Below are 22,742 nucleotides of genomic sequence, written 5' to 3' on the forward strand. Positions count from 1 at the left end.
GCTGTAAATGTAAGAAAATACATTGCTAACGATACAATGCTACTGGAAGCTTTTATAATGCTGGCTCATCTCAGTTTAATACACAGTTGAACAGCAGCAAATGGTGAAATAGTTTTAAGATTTCATAACAAATGGCTCTGGGTACACTTCATATTGTTCTATGTCCATTACTTTCTTCAAACCAATACCGAGTTGATTCATATGTGTGTGGCAGGGCAAGATGCAACTTCTTGAATAGTTCTCAGGTATTTGGACAGGTGGCTTCATCCAAAAGGCACGCTATTTTAGCAAAGCTGATTTCTCGCCATCCTCAGGTTGTTCTAATGACTGAGTGATACCCGCTTGATGCCGCCTTTATATTCTCCTCCTGTCCCTTCCCATCCCACCAGCCACCTCCATATGCAGACCTGGCGCACACCCAAGATGCAAGTTCATTTCCAATTTTAATTTTTTCCTCTTTTTTTTTTTGGGAGGGAAAGGAGGAGAGCTCATTGTGGTAACTAGAATACAAAAACTTTTCCTTTTGGTTATAATTAAGTCAGTAAACTAGTCAAAATTATCTACACAGTCACTCAATTATAAAACTGGCTTTAAAAATGGACAATGCCTGGGAGAAAGCAAAATTACTGAATTAGATTTTTTGAAAGTGTTCCATTGCAAAAAGTCATAGTACAGTTCTTTCTTTCAATCATTACACAAATGGCTAAATGGCATACTCAGATAAGTTATTTCTGAATACAAAATCAACTAAAGTTGCCCTACAGATGAATGGAACTGGCCCTGATATGTCACAATACAACTTGGTGCTTAGGCAGGAACAACCAAATTGGTGGAATTGGTCTTTGGGTTACAATTAATTGTTTCCACCAATTGCCGTACTTATCTTGTAAACAATGCAGCACGATGTAGCGGTACTGCATTGCAGTGGGCAGTGCTGGTTTCAGTGAGCTGATCATTTGCAAACCATCTCGTAACAGAACTGCCACTCCACTGCCATAAAAACACCGGTAAGCAGTAATAATAATTTGTAAATGCACCTACATTCAGCATGAAATGCAGATGTGAGGCTAGAATGGCTAGACAGCATGAGAACATATATAATGTAATATAAGATAATTTTCAATTAATTATCATTAAATTTTTAAGTTGTTTGAAACTTGTGATTTCCAATAAAGAGGCAATTTCAGACTGTATATTCTGAGATATCCCTGTTATATGTTTCATCCTCAGGCAGCCGCAAACTATTCCTTTCTACTACCACACTTAAAAATTTCTCACAGTCCATGTTTTGCTTGTGGGAAGAAAAACAAATTGATCTGAATTTCACCAGATGTCATATGAAGTCTGTACTGTTCGGCTGATATTGGCTATACCAAGACCATGTACATACTTGTGTCTGTCTTTGGTTGATATCTGTAGGTGGCGGAACTCCACAGTGTTGATGCCACTGTGACCCCAGCATTAAATATTTAGGAATATGCATCTGGTATGTTCTAAAGTGAAATTACAACACTTTATGTCGGGAAAGTGGATGCAAAGCTAAAATTCTAAGGAAATCTAATTCAGTCACAATTGTAGCAACTTGCAGAACTCTTGTTTGACCAGTTCTTGAGTACTGCTCACTAGTCCATAGCCCAGTCAATGAAGACTGAAAAAGGTCATATAGGAGAAAAAATTTATGTAGTTGCAAATTTTTGTACACAGATAGGAAGGAGTGCCATTAACAACATACTAAAAATCCCAACTGGTGGAATGTGAGTTTGGAGGTGGGGAGGTGTTTGAAGGACTGTTTCTTACGTTTCTTTTTTCCTTTTCAACAATCCTAAAACCATGGCTTTCCCAGTACAAAATTAAACCATATTAAAAGTCCTACAAAAAGGTCCCATTAGTTTATTTCCCCCCTCTATGACTAATGGTTTCCGTGTTGCAGGGATGGAAAAATCCAGGGTTATTAAAAACAAGTGTATTAATTATACAACAATGTTTATTGTTGAATGAAGTAGGTTAAGAACAAATATTAAATATGTATACCACATCTAGGTGCAGGAGAGGCATACTAAGGGACAAATTGTGTTTTGGAGGTGTAACCATGTGTAACAGGGAGGGTGGAGGGTGGAGGGTAGAAGTGTGACGGAAAGCAGGTTGCTAGATTAGGGTCATGCACTTCTCACCTTCAATGATCTGCACACTGAAGAGGGAGCAGGTAATTTCCCACCTTCTCTCCTCCACTATGTCACATGAAGTAAACCCAAGAATACAACACACACACACACACACACACACACACACACACACACACAAAATAAATTTAAAAAAAAAAAAGCAACTCAGGCCTGACACAGTTGTGTTTGCATGAGCGTGTGCGTGTGAATGTGTGTGTTTATTGTTGATGAAGGCTTTAATGGGCGAAAGCTGTAATTGTGAGAGTCTTTTTGTTGTGCCTATCTGTGACTCAGCATCTCCACTATATGGTGAGCAGCAATTTTCCTTCTCATAATATTTTTACATTCCATCCTGGATTTTCCATTGTCTGAAGTAAATACAAGGTGTTTCACAAAATTGTATTGACCCTCCACAGTGTGTCTTATGAATCACTGATGGTGCAGGGAATAGACATGTCAAGGGATCTTTATTTTCCACAAAGTGCATTACCACTACATGGAATACCGATATGAGTTACCAATAATATAAATGCAGTGAACACATATGGACGTCATCTCTGCACACTGTTCTACACTGAAAATTTATTCTTTGTGCCCTGTATAGTAGCTGTAGTGTTCTTCCGAGAAAGGCAGCATCCCCCACCAAGAGTGTTGCTCACTTTTCAGTTTAATTCCCTGCTTGTTTCCACAAGCATTACTTGAGTGGGGGGCTGTGGTTTATTTCTTTTGCAATACTTAAATTACCTCTAATTGCAACACCAAAGTTAGGGACCAGAACCAACAATCAATGAGGGCAGTTAACCAACACACCAATTACTGCTCTGCACGGCTTAAGGTTATACATGTTTCACAGCTTAATTAGAAATGTGACGCTAGTCAACTTCACGTATGATGAAGAATAACTTCATATGGAGACCAACAACTAAATACAACAAGTAAACCACTTTAACTGATGTAAGGTATATCAGTCATTAGTTTCAGAATTGTCTTAAAGTCCCTACACATAAAATGCAAATAACAACCACTGACAGGTTAAAAAGAGAAAAAAAAATCACAACACTAATACTACAACAGACTTCCCAAATTAACAACTTTAAAAACTAATGACCCCCAGACAACCTAATCTGGAAACCCACTGAAGCACAAACAGTTACTCAAACTTAGTGAAAAAACAATAAATATGACCAACACCTATTGACATATTAGAAAAATTTGGCGAATGAAGCCCACTCCGTTCTGGCTCCACTGCAATAAAACCACAGGGCAATGCCACCCTATTACTATTTACTAACATGCAATTTAAGGAAATGTTTGCAATCAAAGCCAAACCCCTTCAACGAATATGCATATGGGAACTAAATCTGCTCCTCACGAATACTACTAACACTGACAGACTTTTACACAGTAAAATATCACAACGTAGCACTTAAAACCAAATAAACACCTAAAGTACAACTAGAGCAACACTAACCATAGCTTAACCAATGTCCGAATTCCCCTCAAGGAAAAGTATACTAAGCACAACAGCATATCACTGTTGTTGTTGTTGTGGTCTTCAGTCCTGAGACTGGTTTGATGCAGCTCTCCATGCTACTCTATCCTGTGCAAGCTTCTTCATCTCCCAGTACGTACTGCAGCCTACATCCTTCTGAATCTGCTTAGTGTATTCACCTCTTGGTCTCCCTTTACGATTTTTACCCTCCACTCTGCCCTGCAATACTAAATTGGTGATCCCTTGATGCCTCAGAACATGTCCTACCAAGCGATCTCTTCTTCTAGTCAAGTTGTGCCACAAACTCCTCTTCTCCCCAATTCTATTCAGTGCCTCCTCATTAGTTATGTGATCTACCCATCTAATCTTCAGCATTCTTCTGTAGCACCACATTTCAAAAGCTTCTATTCTCTTCTCGTCCAAACTATTTATCGTCCGTGTTTCACTTCCATACATGGCTACACTCCATACAAATACTTTCAGAAACGACTTCCTGACACTTAAATCTATACTTTATGTTAACAAATTTCTCTTCTTCAGAAACTCTTTCCTTGCCATTGCCAGTCTACATTTTATGTCCTCTCTACTTCGACCATCATCAGTTATTTTGCTCCCCAAATAGCAAAACTCTTTTACTACTTTAAGTGTCTCATTTCCTAATCTAATTCCCTCAGCATCACCTGACTTAATTCGACTACATTCCATTATCCTCATTTTGCTTTTGTTGATGTTCATCTTATATCCTCCTTTCAAGACACTGTCCATTCCGTTCAACTGCTCTTCCAAGTCCTTTGCTGTCTCTGACAGAATTACAATGTCATTGGCGAACCTTAAAGTTTTTATTTCTTCTCCATGGATTTTAATACCTATTCCGAATTTTTCATTTGTTTCTTTTACTGCTTGCTCAATATACAGATTGAACAACATCGGGGAGAGGCTACAACCCTGTCTCACTCCCTTCCCAACCACTGCTTCCCTTTCATGTCCCTCGACTCTTATAACTGCCATCTGGTTTCTGTACAAATTGTAAATAGCCTTTCGCTCCTTGTATTTTACACCTGCCACCTTCGGGATTTGAAAGAGAGTATTCCAGTCAACATTGTCAAAAGCTTTCTCTAAGTCTACAAATGCTTGAAACGTATTTTTGCCCTTTCTTAATCTAGCTTCTAAGATAAGTCGTAGGGTCAGTATTGCCTCACGTGTTCCAACATTTCTACGGAATCCAAACTGATCTTCCCCGAGGTTGGCTTCTACTAGTTTTTCCATTCGTCTGTAAATAATTCGCGTTAGTATTTTGCGGCTGTGACTTATTAAACTGACAGTTCAGTAATTTTCACATCTGTCAACACCTACTTTCTTTGGGATTGGAATTATTATATTCTTCTTGAAGTCTGAGGGTATTTCGCCTGTCTCATACATTTTTCTCACCAGATGGTAGAGTTTTGTCAGAACTGGCTCTCCTAAGGCTGTCAGTAGTTCTAATGGAATGTTGTCTACTCCGGGGGCCTTGTTTCAACTCAGGTCTTTCAGTGCTCTGTCAAACTCTTCACGCAGTATGATATCTCCCATTTCATCTTCATCTACATCCTCTTCCATTTCTGTAACATTGCCCTCAAGTACATCGCCCTTGTATAGACCCTCTATATACTCCTTCCACCTTTCTGCATTCCCTTCTTTGCTTAGAACTGGGTTTCCATCTGAGCTTTTGACAAGTGGTTCTCTTTTCTCCAAAAGTCTCTCTAATTTTCCTGTAGGCAGTATCAATCTTACCCCTAGTGAGATAAGCCCCTACATCCTTACATTTGTCCTCTAGCCACGTCGCTTAGCCATTTTGCACTTCCTGTCGATCTCATTTTTGAGACGTTTGTATTCCTTTTTGCCTGCTTCGTTTACTGCATTTTTATATTTTCTCCTTTCATCAATTAAATTCAATATTTCTTCTGTAACCCAAGGATTTCTACTAGCCCTCATCTTTTTACCTACTTGATCCTCTGCTGCCTTCACCAATTCATCCTTCAACTGTATTTCTTTCCCCCATTCTTATCAATTGTTCCCTTAAGCTCTCCCTGAAACTCTGTACAACATCTGGTTTAGTCAGTTTATCCAGGTCCTATCTCCTGAGAGTCCCACCTTTTTGCAGTTTCTTCAGTTTTAATCTGCAGTTCATAACCAATAGATTGTGGTCAGAGTCCACTTCTGCCCCTGGAAATGTCTTACAATTTAAAACCTGGTTCCTAAATCTCTGTCTTACCATTATATAATCTATCTGATATCTTCTAGTATCTCCAGGGTTCTTCCACGTATACAACCTTCTTTCATGATTCTTGAACCAAGTGTTAGCTATGATTAAGTTGTGCTATGTGCAAAATTCCACCAGGCGGCTTCCTCTTTCATTTCTTAACCCCCATACATATTCACCTACTACGTTTCCTTCTCTTCCTTTTCCTACTATTGAATTCCAGTCACCCATGACCATTAAATTTTCATCTCCCTTCACTATCTGAATAATTTCTTTTATCTCATCATACATTTCTTCAATTTCTTCGTCATCTGCAGAGCTAGTAGGCATATAGACATGTACTACTGTTGTAGGCGTGGGCTTCGTGTCTATCTTGGCCACAACAATGCGTTCGCTGTGCTGTTTGTAGTAGCTTACCCGCGTTCCTATTGCTTTATTCATTATTAAACCTACTCCTGCATTACCCCTATTTGATTTTGTATTTATAACTCTGTATTCACCTGACCAAAAGTCTTGTTCCTCCTGCCACCAAACTTCACTAATTCCCACTATATCCAACTTTAATCTATCCATTTCCCTTTTTAAATTTTCTAACCTACCTGCTCGATTAAGGGATCTGACATTCCACGCTCCGATCCGTAGAACGCCAGTTTTCTTTGTCTGATAACGACGTCTACCCGAGTAGTCCCCGCGCGGAGAACCGAATGGGGGACTGTTTTACCTCCGGAGTATTTAACCCAAGAGGACGCCATCATCATTTATCCATACAGTAAAGCTGCATGCCCTCGGGAAAAAATTACGGCCGTAGTTTCCCCTTGCTTTCAGCCGTTCGCAGCACCAACACAGCAAGGCCGTTTTGGTTAATGTTACAAGGCCAGATAAGTCAATCATCCAGACTGTTGCCCCTGCAACTACTGAAAAGGCTGCTGCCTCTCTTCAGGAACCATACGTTTGTCTGGCCTCTCAACAGATACCCCTCTGTTGTGGTTGGACCTACGGTACGGCTATCTGTATCGCTGTGGCATGCAAGCCTCCCCACCAACGGCAAGGTCTATAATTCATTGGGGGAGGAGCATATCACTAAGGGTGATAAATTCTTAGTCACTGCTTGAATTCCCTTAACCACTAACATCAGCATAAAAGCACAAATTCATTGAATTTGCAAACATCAACAGTTATGAGGTAATTGAGGTGATCAAGAATCTGTAAATACACATTTCTTCAAAGGGGACATCACAAAAAAGAGAGGGAGGGAGAGGAAGGGGAGGGGGGGGGGGAGAGAGAGAGAGAGAGAGAGAGAGAGAGAGAGAGAGAGAGAGAGAGAGAGAGAGAGAGAGGAAGGGGAGGGGGGGAGAGAGGAAGGGGAGGGGGGGGAGAGAGGAAGGGGAGGGGGGGAGAGAGGAAGGGGAGGGGGGGGAGAGAGGAAGGGGAGGGGGGGAGAGAGGAAGGGGAGGGGGGAGAGAGGAAGGGGAGGGGGGGAGAGAGGAAGGGGAGGGGGGGAGAGAGAGAGATAGAGATGAGATAGATAGAGAGAGAGAGAGAGAGAGAGAGAGAGAGAGAGAGAGAGAGAGATTGATTTTAGATTTTAATAGCATCTCTCAAAGGCAATAATGTGTCAATGGCCCAGTGCACACACCACCGTGAAGGCACCATCTGGCTCACAGCTCGTTTGCCAGGTTGCTAGAGCAGTAATCATCTCTAATGCATTGCTTGACTTATATTGAAATACCTGAAGTTCCATGGCATTTAAGTGTCCTAGTAATAATGCAGAGGGAACAAGCCCCCATGCTTCTCTAGATGTTGGGATGGTAGAGGTTGGGGAGATGCATTTCATACCCCTCAAGCTATGAAAAATATTCCAGCCAGTGATAGTGGAGACAAATTAACACACACTTGGGAGAGGTTCTTCAGTGTGATAGACAGGTTAAAGCTACAGCTTTCAAGGTGTTTTCTTTTTCTTTTTTTACATAATAGCTCATTTAACAACTGCAAATACAAATAAATACTCACTAATAAACTGAAAATAACTGTACTATACATAGAACAATTCGGTGACGTTATTTTGTCTACATACATAAGAGAACTGGACTGGAAATGATGGGTTGGTATAATCCATCTGTAAACTATGTGCCATATGGGAAGTGTCCCACTAGATTTTCTTTTGCCTTTGGCTGTGGTGGACTACAATTTTAATTTAAAATCCCTGCTGCTTCAAACTGTTACTTTACACACGGGGTAAGTGGACTATTCTCTGTAGCATTTGCCAGTTAAGCGCTGGCAGTAGCCTGGCAGGCAGGCAGCAAGTTGAACTGCGCCTTCATGGTGGCATGTGCGCTGGGTCGTGGATACATTATTGTTGAAAGTTGCTACAAGAATCTCCCTCTCTGTTGTCCTTTGAAGAACTGCATATTTACAGATTGTTGACTACCTCAATTATCTTACTGCCATTAATGTTTGCAAATTCAATGATTTTGTATTTTTCTGCTGGTGTTAGCTGTTGTTAAGGGAATGCAACTTCTCAACATAGGAATGCAGCTGCTCAATACACCTCTTTTTTTGCAAAGTATCGAAGAACGTGAAACACCATAAATAAAAAGTTAAGTACATTGCGATTTAGTATTCTAATCATACTTACTGTTTTTCATACTTATTTAAAAACATAAGTTACAGAAAAATGCTTTTGTTTATGAAATATTACGTGACTCACTCTTCAGTTAAGAAACATCTATTATATCAAATTACATATTATATACATTTGTATGTAAACTTCATCTGCTTTTGTTATTGCTGATAGTAGTTGGTGCTGTCAGTTATGGAGTAGCAAGTTGAAAGCTGGCATGAGCTGTTGCACTGTGAACTCGATTTGCAAATGATTTTATTATACTGTCAACAAGTAGTCTGTGTGTCACACGATGAAGGATCTGGTGGTCACTTAAAAGTTGATGTGAAAAAGTACTCTGTATAATAATTTTATTTCAATGTACATATGTCCAAGTAACAACCTGACCATGTCTTGCAGAAATCAGAATCTACCATCTATATGAACAGCCAAACAACAATTTCACCGAACACAAAGTTAAATATGAACAATGAACTTTGATTATTCTACCTGCACATGCTCATACTAATATGCATTTCTTATGGAAACACATGCAGGGTCAGTAATTTGCGAAGTTCGTTTATTTTTTTTTATTACTACAATTATTGTAGTCCTCTGAGAAAGGGGTGGGTCAGAACTTTTACATGATCAGTTCCATTCCCTCAGAGATATTCACACTCAGTTTGTAAGATAAACTGCAGATGTGCGGTAAGTGGCTCCACTCAGTGTAGCCCGTACAAGTGCCAGCAGTTCAAGAATGGAAGAGATTTATGTAGTCTGCCAGTAACACAATTAATGGTGGAAAAAGTGCAGTAACTTTCTGATCATTCATTAATTTACCATCAAGTGGTATTGAGAACAGCTAAAAATTGTTAAAATTGAACAAAGCTCCTAGGCCCAATGAAATTCCTGTCAGAATCTAAAATGAATTTGCAGTGAAGAAATCCTCTTCTAACTATGTGTGTCATAGATGCCTTGAACAAAAAATCTTAGTTGGAAGAAAGCACAGATCACACACAATTACAAGAAGGGTAGTAGTGATCCACATAACTAACCATCCAATATCCTTGAAATTGATACCTTGCAGAATCTTAGAGCACATTCTGAGTTCAATCAACCATACGCAGGTATCTTGAACAGAATGACATGCTCCACGCCAACTAGCACTGATTATGAAAATATCGATCATGCAAAACCCAACTTGCACTTTTCTCACGTGTCATACTGATGGCTTTAGATCAAGGCATTCAAGAAGACGCGATATTTCTTGATTTCTGAGTAGCATTTGACTCAGTAACACATCTACACTTATTGTCGTAAGTATGATCATACGGTTTATCAAGGGAAATGTCTGATTGGATTGAGGATGCTTTGGTAGGGAGGGCACAGCATTTTACCTCGGATGGAGAGTCGTTGTCAGATGCAGAAGTATCTTTGGGTTGTTCCTGGGAAGTCTGTTGGGACCCTCGATGTTCATGATGTTTATTAACCACCTTGTAGACAATATTAACAGTAACCTCATGCTTTTTGCTGCTGATGCTGTTATCTATAATGAAGTACTGTCTGAAATAAGCTATATAAACAGCCAGTCAGATCTTGATAAGATTTCAAAGTGATGCAAAGATTGGCAACTTGCTTTAAATGTTCATAAATGTAAAAGTGAGCACTTCGCAAAATAATAAAAAAAGTAGTATCCTCTGATTGTGATATCAATGAGCCACAGCCAGAATTGGCCACCTCCTAAAAATAGCTGGGTGTAACTGTGTGTGGAGATATGAAATGGAACGATCACATAGGTTCACTTGTGAGTAAAGCAAGTAGTAGACTTTGGTTTATTGGTAGAATACTGGGAAAATGCACTCAGTCTACTAAGGAGATTGCTTAAAAACCACTCGTGCAACCCATTCTGGAATATTGCTCACCAAATAAGACTTATAGGGGATACTGAATGTATACAGAGAAGGGCACCATAAATGGTCACAGGTTTGTTCAACCTATGTGAGAATGTCACAGAGATGCTGAAGAAACTGGCACACTAAGATAAAACTATCCTGGGAAAACTTACTTATGAAGTTTCAAGAAACAGCTTGAAATGATGATTCTAGGAATATAGTACAGCCCGTTAGTTATTGCTCATGTAGTGATTGTGAGAACAAGATTAGATTAATTGCAGCACACACAGAGGCATTTAAACAATTATCCTTCCTGTGCTCAGTACATGAATGGAATGGGAAGAAACCCAAATACCTGGTATAATGGGATGTATCCTCTGCCACGCACTTCAAAGTGGTCTGCAGAGTGTAGATGGCTATACAATACACTGTCAACAACAGGCAGCACTAACATGTCACTTGCCAAGCCAGTCCCTTTTGCACCAACACTACATAAATCACTGACAACATCATGCAAATTAAACACCTCTCAGCCATTGTTTACAGGAAAATATTTTACATAAAAGCTCACTTAAAAATTACAAATAAATGCTCACTTAATAAACTGAAAATAACTTAATTATATAATCATGTGCTCAGCAAAGTTATTTCATCTACTCACTTAAGGGGACAGGAAATACTGGGAAGGTATAGTCAGTCTTTAAACTGAAAAGGGAGCAGTGCTTGTGGTAGGAAAGTTGCTTTTCCCAGAATACTACAGCTGACGTACAGCATGACTAAAAATCCTTTTCTCCTCTGGCATAGTAGAACAGTGTGCAGAGATTTACACGGATCTTGCCCACATGCATAAGTATTATTAGTAACTCAAATCTGCATTCCACGTAGTATTAATGCAGCTGGTGGAAAAGAAACACCCCCAGGCACATCTATACACTGTGTGACCAATGATTCACGAGGTTTCCTGTGGAGGGTTGATATAACTTCGTGAATGACACTGCATCTGCATCTTGCGATGTAGTGGGGTTAGCTGAGTGCATAATAATCTGCTCCCTCTTCAGTTTGAAGACCTATGAAGGAAAGGAGTGCACAACCACTATTTGGTGACCAACCTTTCCTGGCACTTGTACACTCCACATCGCTCCTCCACCCAGCTACACCCATGGAAGACAATTTATCCCTAAATAGGACTCTACTGCACTTAGATGTGGTAGAAGCATTTAAAAATTGTTGTGAACTCGCTTCATTCAACAATAAATGTTAATTTTATACCATCAATATTTTTAATAATGTGCAATTTTCCATTCTCTGCAATGTGGAAACTATAAGTACTAAAGAAAGAATTATAGAATCTTTTTGTAGCAAATTTAACATATTTTTATTTAGTACTGAAGCTGCAATTTTCAAGTTATTCAAGAAAAACATAGAAAAGTGACCTTTACACACACACACACACACACACACACACACACACACACACACACACACCACATTCCACCAATTGGGATTTTTAGCATATTGAACATGGAATTCCCTCCTACCACTGTACAAAAATGTGACTATGCAAATCCCCCCCACCCCCTCCCACCCATCCATTTTATTTTATTGATTGGGCTAATGTAGTCTATACTGTGTAGGGTTAATAGGGGAGGTCCAAAGAAGAGCAGTAAATTCACTAAAGATTCAATTAGTAACACAGAGTGGTGATGCTCATCAAACTGGCATATGCTGCACAACAGACCTTATGCAGCTCACTGAGGTTTACTGTTACAACCGTGAGAGCAGCCACTTCTAACCATCAGGCAGCATATTACTTCCACCCACACAACTCTTGCAAAATGAGTATGATGGAAAACTTAGAAATTCATGGTTGTAATACAGACTTACAGGTATCTGGTCTTCCCAAAGACAAATTGCAAATGGAACAGGGAAACAGAAAAATGTAGTGATTACTGAAGTACCCTTCGACACACACCACAAGGTGGCTTGTCGAGTACAGATGTAGAAGTTCAGTCTATCACTTTGGAGTGGTAGAGAATAATGAGTAACTGTTGGACAATATATTAACAACACTTCCACAATTTTCCAGCGATTGCTAGAAATTGTGCTGAAATGTGCTCTAGATAATTAACCAGATTTCTGTAAGCCTTTCTTTTCCTCTTTCATTGATTGCATTTTACTTTTTCAACTGATTGCCCTATTTTATGTAAAGGTATATTCAAATTTTAACAAAGAGCAATAAACAAAGATTTTTATTGAGAAATATATTTTACTATGATACAATATTTTAAATTATTGGCAAATATATTTAAAATTTAAGGCACTTTTTATTGTACACACAAAACAATAAAATAATTAAAAAGCTAGAAGATAAAAGGTCTCCATTTTCAACCTTTCAGCTGCACAGCCCATCTACTATAATCATGGAAGCATACACTGACCTGTATATACAACTAAGTACAAATGGATATTGGCCCCATACAAAAATCAATCTTATATATAACAGTTACACAATTTTTACAGTGCAAAACTAAGGCAGTTAGTGATTGTGACTGCTTAGAAAAAGGACTTCAATATGCTAATAAATCCTAAAGTATCTCCTGAAAAATGAAATTAAAATGCAAAATTTTATCACTTCCTTTTTCTCACAAACGAATGCAGTCTGCATCAATCACCAGTGTATAGACTTCCAGAATAATTATGTCTTTCATCAAATTGATACCCAAGTACAGGGGAATGCATTACACCGACAAATTTACCTGCTCAAAGAATATATTTGTGGGTGCCATGGGCTTCTACATACCAAGGCAGTGTGCAGTAAATTATTTCAAGTGTGTTTACATCTTATAGGCTACAGTACAGTGGTAAGCAGTTATCTCCCATTGGCCTAAGGACTAGCTCGTCCACAATTTAAAGTCGAATATGAAACTCTGTGAAACTTATGATTTTTTTGTAAGTACAATGCACTCACTATTCATCAAAGCTGTAAAATAACATTTCGACAACTGCAATTTTGGATCTCTGAGCTGAGCCAACAAGTCGTCAATGGGCTGAGGGTGCAAATGGGGCAAAAACCTAATGAATGCAAATAAATGAACACTGAACCAAGATACAAGCTGGTTACATAACACTCTGTATTTCACAGGTGTTTGAAATCATCAGATACAGATATTCACTTCCAAACCAAAATAAGCTGTCTTTCTGGTTTTGCACCCTGGAAGGTGAGACATAAGGCCAGGAAACAGAAATAAAGAAGGAAAAACAAATCAACTGCAAAACAAAATTGAAATATGTCAAATAAGAATTTAAAACAAAATCATTACAGTGGCGGGACAGAAAACAATACCAAGGAAACCACACACAATAATATATACAAATAGTCCTGGCCAGCAAAGCAATCATCTGAAGATTACACATAAATGAGAAGCAGTGAGAAAGTTATCTGTAATTTTATTGCAGGAAAGAAATTAAATGTAGTTACAAGTGAATAATCACAAGAGTGAGATGGATACAAAAGATAGGAGGATGAGATAACAGAATTCAAAAATAAAATTAATGAACAAATGAAAGTAAGTGCAAAGGTACATATAGACATAAAAACAGATGAGGGAGATCACATCATACAGATTGAAACCAGGATGAGAAAATTAGCCTTTTCTGTGTGTGTGTGTGTGTGGGGGGGGGGGGGGGGGGATGAGAAAGATCTGTAAGTATGTACCTGCACTGATGATGGTAGGGGAAGTGAGGAGCAGGAGGGGGGAGGGAGAGTAAGTTGGGTTCTTGTAAACCTAACTTAAACAGATGAGCTACATCAACCAACTACTTTGTTAATGGTCATGTCCACTATAGGGATCAATTTTTTATATTGTGATTTATTGCTTTTGCTCCTAGCACTTTGATATGCGTCCATAATTTGCCATTCACATATGAAAAGTATGAAACCCTATTTCTATTCACAAAATTTAAACAAAAGGTTGTGAGAAAGCTAAACCAAGTTATTTGTTTTTTGAAATATAATACAGATACCTACATAACTCATAGCTAATGAAGTCTATCGAACAAACAAAACGCAGTGGTCTTTAATGGAAGCCACTAAGAAGTAACAGTTTTACAGTTGTTAAAAGGATTTGTACATTACAAAACATTTTCTATAGCATTGACCTGCAATGCTTACCAACTGGAACTTCTTTACCAACAAAGACAAGCATATTCCATTAAGAAAATGTTTATAGCATATTAGAAAGATTATGCAGAACACAAAAAGCAATTTAATGAGATCGTATCACAATGAACAACAATTGTACAATTAAATATAATTAGTGTTGTCCATTTAACACAATTAAAAAAGAGGCTAAAAGACCTTAAAGTGTCTAACTAGAAAATGAACAAAGTTGTCACAAGCAGTTGAAATGATATTAAGCATTAGTAATGCAGAAGCATCTCTATCACATTCAACGAAACAGTTTTAAAAAACAGAGGTTGCCTTCTTTATATTATTCCTCTCAGACTTTATACTTAATTAAACTGAAAGAATAAAAACCCATAGTTATGAGAAAAGTACAGCCATTAGTCGGTTCTGGGTTATTCCAAAACGCAACTTAAGACCTGTAAGCACAATAGCTTCCAAAAATTAAGCACAATCTTTCAGGATTCATATAATTTTCTTCATCAGAATACTCATGTATTACAGATAACAAATGATGAAATAACTTAACACACACAGACAAAACACGATCACAAAATGCCTAAAACTCACATCTTTACCTTAATGAAACCAACATATACGTACAAACACTACCTTACTCTTTCTGATAATTAACTGCAACTGTTATTGAACAAGTCAACATTTGTGGTGTAAAATACTACTAAACCAACTTTATTAACTGAGCCAAAAAATAAAAAATGAGGATAAAAAAGATTTAAAATAAGATAGGTAACACTCACCAGCAAATATGTGAAGGCATAGGCACACTTGAAGACTCTGAAAATTGTATTAGCTTTACCTAATTCTAAGAAAAGAGCTCAGACTTTAAAGCTGGTATGATTTTTCTGTCCTTTCACATAAGCATATGTGCCACAATCATTTAACTGCAGGTAAATGGCTATTATCCTCATACTTAGTTTAATATTTCAATACTGGAATATCCATTATGCTTACAGGTCTCCTTGAACAGGAGGAGGCACATCTGTTAGTGTCTAGTTATCTGCTGCAAATCTATCAATTAAAAAAAAAAATCAAAAGCAAACAAGAAATCTACAGGGAATGGGAAAGATGTACTGGTAACTAATGTCACATTCTTGTGTTTAATATCTGTGCTAATTCAATGTTGGCAACTGTTTCCAACAAATATATATCAGATTAAAATTTATAGTAAACCTGGTAGGTAAATCGCTCTAAAGAACTGTACTTGTCATTGCTGTAAAGGAACTTTAAGCAGATTTCACATGAAACATTTGCATACATGTTTAATCACTTTAAAGACATATAATTAAATGCAATTCGTAAAGGAAAAAGTGACATACATCACCAAAGTTACAGAGTAAAAGAAAAGAAAAACCAACAACATATTTCTTTAATAAAAATATCTCTTTGGAGCTCTGTTAAAGCTGCTTATGAAAGACTGGCAAATCCTCCATGACATATTCTTCTCTGTCTTTCTTTACAGTGATAATGTTCATAAGAATAACTCTATATTTATACTGTAACAAATTACTGCACTTTCCAAGGAGATGGAAAAAATAAAACCATAAATAAACTACAGGCTTATGACATGACAAAAACTGCAAACTATAAACTTTTTCACTATAAAAAAGAAAACAGACTGAACACAAATGTTTTTTGGACTTTTAATGATAATCAGAAGTATAATCCAACACACAGAGAGTTTATAGCATCACAAAATTTGAATTAACTGGTGTGCAAAGACTACCCCTACAGTTCTGAAACTAAGGGAGACAAATGGACCTGCAATGAACACTGGCAAAGTAACGAATTATGCTTACATTTGTGATCCTTGCAAAAAGCAATGACATAATTTACACCCAAAAATAAAATCTTTCTTTCAAGTTAAAGAAATCAGGTACTGTACCGTATAATTTCTTAAATCAACAACATATTATCTATTGTGATTACATGAAAACTTATGTTGAATGCATAGGACTGACTAACAGCAAATTCAGATAGTGTGATATCAAAATACTGAAAGTACATGTGAACACTTATACTTTGTTTTAAGAATTAGAGTATACAAAATACAAAGTAAATGCACCACATCTGTTTCATATACAATTAATTTCCCACCACAAACACTTTCTTCTAGAGGCTCTGCACAAAATACTGTCACAAAAAGGTTAAAATAGTGATATGTACTGTTCCAAAAAAATACGCAAAGTACTGGCAATACGTGTTAGCTTACTATAGGAACGATTATGGACTGCCAATGTCTCAAGACATTTAAATTTCTTATTTAGGTTAATTATATTAAGATGGCCAGCAGAAACAGCCAAACATGCATGAAAATAACTAATTATTTTACATACTGTAAGTACATATCTAAAGTTTATCTTTTGGATCTTAGAACAATGAGCAATAATTTGAAACCTAACAGTGTATTGTAAGATTTAGAAAGCAACAACACTGCATTAACAGTTACTAGGAGCCATGGCTAATTTGCCAAAACAGGTACTATCCAATTCAAGTGAGTTTTAAACACTACAGACACAAGTCCATTGTGTTAATGGAACTATCAATATGAGAAGTTTCATTTAAGCTGAAGTATAAAACAGCATTCTGTATCAGCCTCCAATGTGCTTCAACAGATGAAATAGCTTTTTTTTCTTTACACAAAAATATTGCATCACAAAGAGAGTAACTATTTAACCCTCTCACACACTGTACATTCAATACAAACGAGCAGCAATGCCTCCAGCCATTGCATGTACTGTCAAAACTTAAGTTCACAGATGACAGACAAATAAATAATGCATTTTATACCACAAACAACACACTCAGGTCTCATCATTATCAAATCCATTATGCAAGTGGCTTGAATCAGTACTCTTGATTTCAAACACTTGGCTCATTCCTAGAATACTTCCTGAATTACTTCCAAAATATACAAGACGATGAAGACCTGTTGTCCTTAGAGTGCAGACTGGGAATGTTATTTTCTTCACCTGGGAACCATCATCAGATCTCACAGCTACAGTCATTCTAGGAGCATATGAGTAACAGATGTAGTCATCGAGGCTTGTAAAACCATCCTAGAAAGTTCAGTTTTAAATCAGCAATTGAGAAAATCAAAAACATTTTTTTAAACACGAAATTACTTAAGAAAATAAGCTCCAATAAGGAAAAACATTCATTGCATACCTGGAAACAATGGTAAAATTTGCATCATTAAAAAAGAAAAAGTTGTCAGTGAATACCAACTAGCTTACTATAACAAACTTTTATACGTATCACAGTGCACCAGAGGCGCACAACTATCTATAAGCAAACTTGCTGTCCAATGATTTGCAGAATATCAGACATATCACAAGATGTACAATTATGATTAAGATATGTTAACTTTTTCTTGTTCTCTAAACCTCCCAGACTATTCTCACAACCTGCGATAAAACATTTGGGATGGAAATTACATATTATCATTCCCTCTATAAAGCAGTAATTTTGGTACAAGTTAATTTTAATGAAATGCCTTTCAAGCTGTAATCATTGGTGATCACCAAGATGGGAGTGACCATTAGAGGGCTCCTCGGCTTGAAGAAGGATGTCAGCAGTGCCTACCTTCCTTAGATGTAATTGCAGCTAGGACCACCCAGTTAATGGTAACCTAACAGAACCAGAGAGTTCACTTGTAAAATGAACTTAGCCTTTTGCAGGAAGCACCATTTGGAGTTGCTATAGAAAATAGTGCCCGTTTTCTGCTAGGAAAAGTTTTTAAACAGCAGTTAGCAGGGTCACTCAGCCTCATTTTTGTCAATGTCCTGAAGCAGTCAACATGAAGTGCCCAAATAGGCAGTGTCCATCTCAGAGGACCCTGTGGTAGGTGTCACATTGGCAAAAGTCTGGCTCTAAAGCCTCAAGCACATTTAAGAGCTGTGACACCTTTGAAAATTGAGAATGTTGTTTACTATTTGTGAGACACAAATGATCAACCAGACTGGAAGACATCTCTCTTACATTTGTCTCAACCTTATAATGGCTTCTTTGATAACATTTTGTGACATTTTTAACTGATGCTTGATAATGTATGAAATCTGATACTGTATGCTAATGCACCTTTACCTTCCATTTCAGTTCTTAATATTCATTTTCCTGTTTGTAGATTTTAAGTGCAGACTACATTAATTGAAACGAGTAAAATTTCAGACTCTCCCACTGTTATGACTGTGGTCCAGCCCTTCCTCTACACCTACCTCCCCAAGGTAAGCCTGGATTAACTGATGTTCACATCTGTATGTAGGATAGAGTTGGGTGCTTTTAAGGCCACACTGTATGGCAACATCTTCTTCAGGTTCCACTTATTACAGGAACTGATGGGAAAGTGAGGTGTACCACCACAAACCCTGTGTGTGTGTGTGTGTGTGTGTGTGTGTTTTTTGGGGGGGGGGGGGGGGCATGTACACATTTACTGTAACTTGACAAGTTATTTGTTCCGAAAACTAGCAAGTTTTCTCCCTGTTTTGTGTGTTTCTGTTAACAGCTCAAAGCTCTTGCTATTCAGTGAGTGGTTTCCTTCACTCCACAATCATTTACATTCAGCTAGCACTCTCCTGCTATATTTTACATAGATAGTTCATTCCCCAAATAGCACTTTATACATTTATTTTTAATTTGCTATATGTAACCCGCCTAGGAAGTGTTGTTTCTGCTGCTAAATTAACCAGTTTTTATACTAATTTTATGCATGACAACTTGTTATATGTTTTATGTTTGTCTGCCATATGCTGGTGGCTGTACAGCTTGGTGGCTCGGCTCGTCTTCACGCACATCAAGCACCACTTGACAATTACACAATGGCCAATAATGTAACAAACAATAATTACAGTCAATGGCAAGAACGTCATTATTTCAGAAATTTTGTACAACTGTCATCTGTCCAAAAGAATGCAAAGATATTCTTTGGATGCCCTTCAGTTTGCTGCTACCTCGTTATTTCTTCTTCTTCTATTTGCACCAATTGGGGAAAATATCCTACACTTATTGTCACTTCTGCAAATCTTATCTCATATGGACCGTTGTGTGGCTCAGTAAGCCTCAAATAAGGACCACTCCTTACGGGCTTCATACCCAATATATTTGATTCCACTTACCTAACATCAAAAATTTAATATTGTTAATTATTATCCCAATTACTTCTCAAATCTGGAGCATGCATCAGTTGAAGCACCTGTTCTGAAATATTCCCTACACACTTAGTGATTGTTGTACTACTACTACTACTACTACTACTACAAGTGAGCTAAAATTGATCATTCCTATCAGAAGGAAAACAGTTACAGCTTCAAAACAGAGATCAGTTTTAAGCTTTTCCAGCAGAGTATCTGTATTCTGGACGTCTTTTAACACCGTTATTCAACTATGTCAGAGCAGGATCCTCGTTGCCAATGACAATAATTTTCATGAAACACACTTGTTGACTGACTGACTATTCCTAGTCTCTCAATAAATTCTTGCTCTTCATTACAGCAGTAACTGAGCACCTCCCAATTCTCTCCAAAAAATTTTCTGTGGTCACCAAAACAACTGTAGATTTAGTAAACAAATTATTTATTAAAAGAACTCACTTCTTGGCCTATGTGAATGTGTTCATAGCTATATATAGTGGTTATGTGAAACCTTGGGAAAAGTCTATCCTATTACGATAGTTGGACTGAAATTTGAACCTGTTGCTTTCCAATATTGTTACGCCAAGTTTAGTGGTGATCTGCATTTATCAAACACATGGCATGCTGTATTTAGCATAGTTGTTGCAGTCTTCAGTCAGAACACTGGTTTTATGCAACTTCCCACACTTTTGTATCCAATGCAAGTCTTTTCATCTTTGTGTAACTAATGGAACCTACACCCACTTGAACCTGGTAATCATAGCCAAGCACTGGGGGCCCTCTACATTTTTACCACCCAGACTACTCTCCATTACCAAATTAACTAATCCATGACCTCTAGATGTGTCTGGTCAACCTAATCCTGAGCTAAGAGGCTTCCAGACAACAAGAAATTTTGACGAGAATTTCACTTGTTTCAGTGCCCAAAGCTCTTCGTGTTGTTAAAAAGTCATTGATTCCTCTCCTTGAATCGTGTAATATTGATCCTGGCACATTAACAAAAACTGGTTTTCAATGACAAATAAATGGCCCAAAAGAGACGTTAATTTGTGCTGTGAAATGCTTCAACACAGAAATGCAAATGCGGAAGTGGAAAGAATTTTTGGCCAGATGAACATTATTAAAACTAAAGCAAAAAATAAAATGAAATCTGAAATGATGAATTCAGATTTGTTGATTCGAGCAGGAACCTGAAGGAAGAAACAATATTGCCACAATAATGAACCACCAACAGAAGTGCTGACACAGGTAGGAACTTATAAGAAAGTACTCAATGAATACACATCACTGTGCAACAAAACTCTCTTCGCCACAATAGAAGAACTATACAAGTAAAACACACACACACACACACACACACACACACACACACACACACACACACACACACACACATACTCTCTCTGCCCCAGTACTCATCACACACAGGCAAACCCACATACACCACACACAACTAACACCAAATACAATTCAAACTCGCGCGCCTCAGCCAGCAGAACGCGATACGAAACAAACGAACGCCATACAGCCACAACAACACGTAGTGGCAGCGAAAACTCCGCCTATGTTTTGAGTAATCGAAAAACTGCATTACCACGCGAACACAGGCAAAGAAGTAAGCCCATTTACTCCGCCAACAAGACAGGAAAACGTACCACAACTTCAAAACTGTAAGTTACAGAAAGAAAACGTGATACAGTCTTATTTCCGTTCGCAAATACATAACAAATAGAAAATAAATTACGTTTTGCTGTTTGCAGATGACATGTTGTATATTGTGTAGCATAACAGCTACCAAAACAAGAGGACAATAATATAATGTAAGGTATGTTACTTTTCGCCAATTAAGTTATAAATGTAACTTTTACATAACGTTGTAAACGACGAAAATGTTAATATGTTAACAACAAATTTACAGTTAAAAATAAAAATAGAACCCACTGATGTGTGTGTGTGTGTGTGTGTGTGTGTGTGTGTGTGTGTGTCTCTATCGACCTGCCAGCGCTTTTGTTTGGTAAGTCTCATCATCTTTGTTTTTATATATATTAGTGAGTTTTATTTTAAACCCTTAAATGATTATTTGCCTTTTTAAATAAACCTGTGATATAGTTCTGATGAGTTATTCTAGTTGTTGATAAGTAGTTGATTTGCTTGTATACGATTTTTTGATTTGCTTGTATACGATTTTCTGATTTGTGTATACAAGTTGTAGTTTTTGTTTGCTGTTGTTACAGAGCCAGAACCAGTCTCAATGGAAGTGGCTAGTACACTGACTACTTGTGCTGCAAATCCTTTTGATATTTCGTATGTGGTAGGAAAAGTACTCAGTGATGAGGGAAAGTATAAACATCTGATGGAGTCTTCAGAACAATGTCATAATTATGCATATTCTGAGCAGCAGCGGGTGGACAAAAAAGAAAGTTTCGTTCTTACAGGCTAAAGAAATACTCTTGGCTAATCTATAGCCAACAACAGAACAGTGCATATTATTTGCCTTGCGTACTATTTTCTTGAGCAGATAATGGGGGAAAGCATTCTGTGGCTCTAAGATCTTTAGTCACTCGTCCGCTGTGCAAATACATAAAAGTACTAGAAAGGTTCAGAAACCATTCCGCCACAGATTATCACAAAATGGCAGTTTTAAAAAGCACACATTTCAAAAGTTCATATGAAAATCCTGAAAAATTTGTAAATAATTTAATCAAAATTGAGAAACTGAAAATTGTTAAATCAAACAAAGAGTGGCCGATTCCTGCAGTGAAGACGATCATATTATGTGATCGAGAAAACGTACCGTTAAGAGGCCACCGAGATGATGGTACACTGAGTGATGAAATCAGCCAAGGAAAATTTCAAGCACTTTTAAAATTTCGCATTGATTCAGGTGATTCATCCCTCCAGACTGTCCCAAAAAAATGCTACGTATCTGAGCAAAACAACTCAGAATCAGCTGATCGATTGTTGCCATTCTGTCATTATGAAAAAGGTACTCGACACTGTCAAAGAAGCAAAATATTATGCTTTCCTT

At 37.6% G+C, this 22,742-nt stretch overlaps 1 protein-coding gene across 1 annotated transcript in view; it reads right to left on the bottom strand.

Moving 5' to 3' along the window:
- Nucleotides 1–15,671: 15,671 nt before the first annotated feature.
- LOC124605301 (phosphatidylinositol 4,5-bisphosphate 5-phosphatase A-like) overlaps nt 15,672–22,742 on the bottom strand; it is an 81,532-nt gene continuing 74,461 nt past the window's right edge. The window contains exon 9 of the mRNA XM_047136885.1: nt 15,672–17,644. Coding sequence (XP_046992841.1) covers nt 17,390–17,644 — 255 coding nt within the window. The 3' untranslated portion in view covers nt 15,672–17,389. The remainder of the gene's footprint in view (nt 17,645–22,742) is intronic.

Source organism: Schistocerca americana, chromosome 1 (assembly GCF_021461395.2).
Source record: "Schistocerca americana isolate TAMUIC-IGC-003095 chromosome 1, iqSchAmer2.1, whole genome shotgun sequence".
NCBI classification, from domain to species: Eukaryota; Metazoa; Arthropoda; class Insecta; order Orthoptera; family Acrididae; genus Schistocerca; species Schistocerca americana.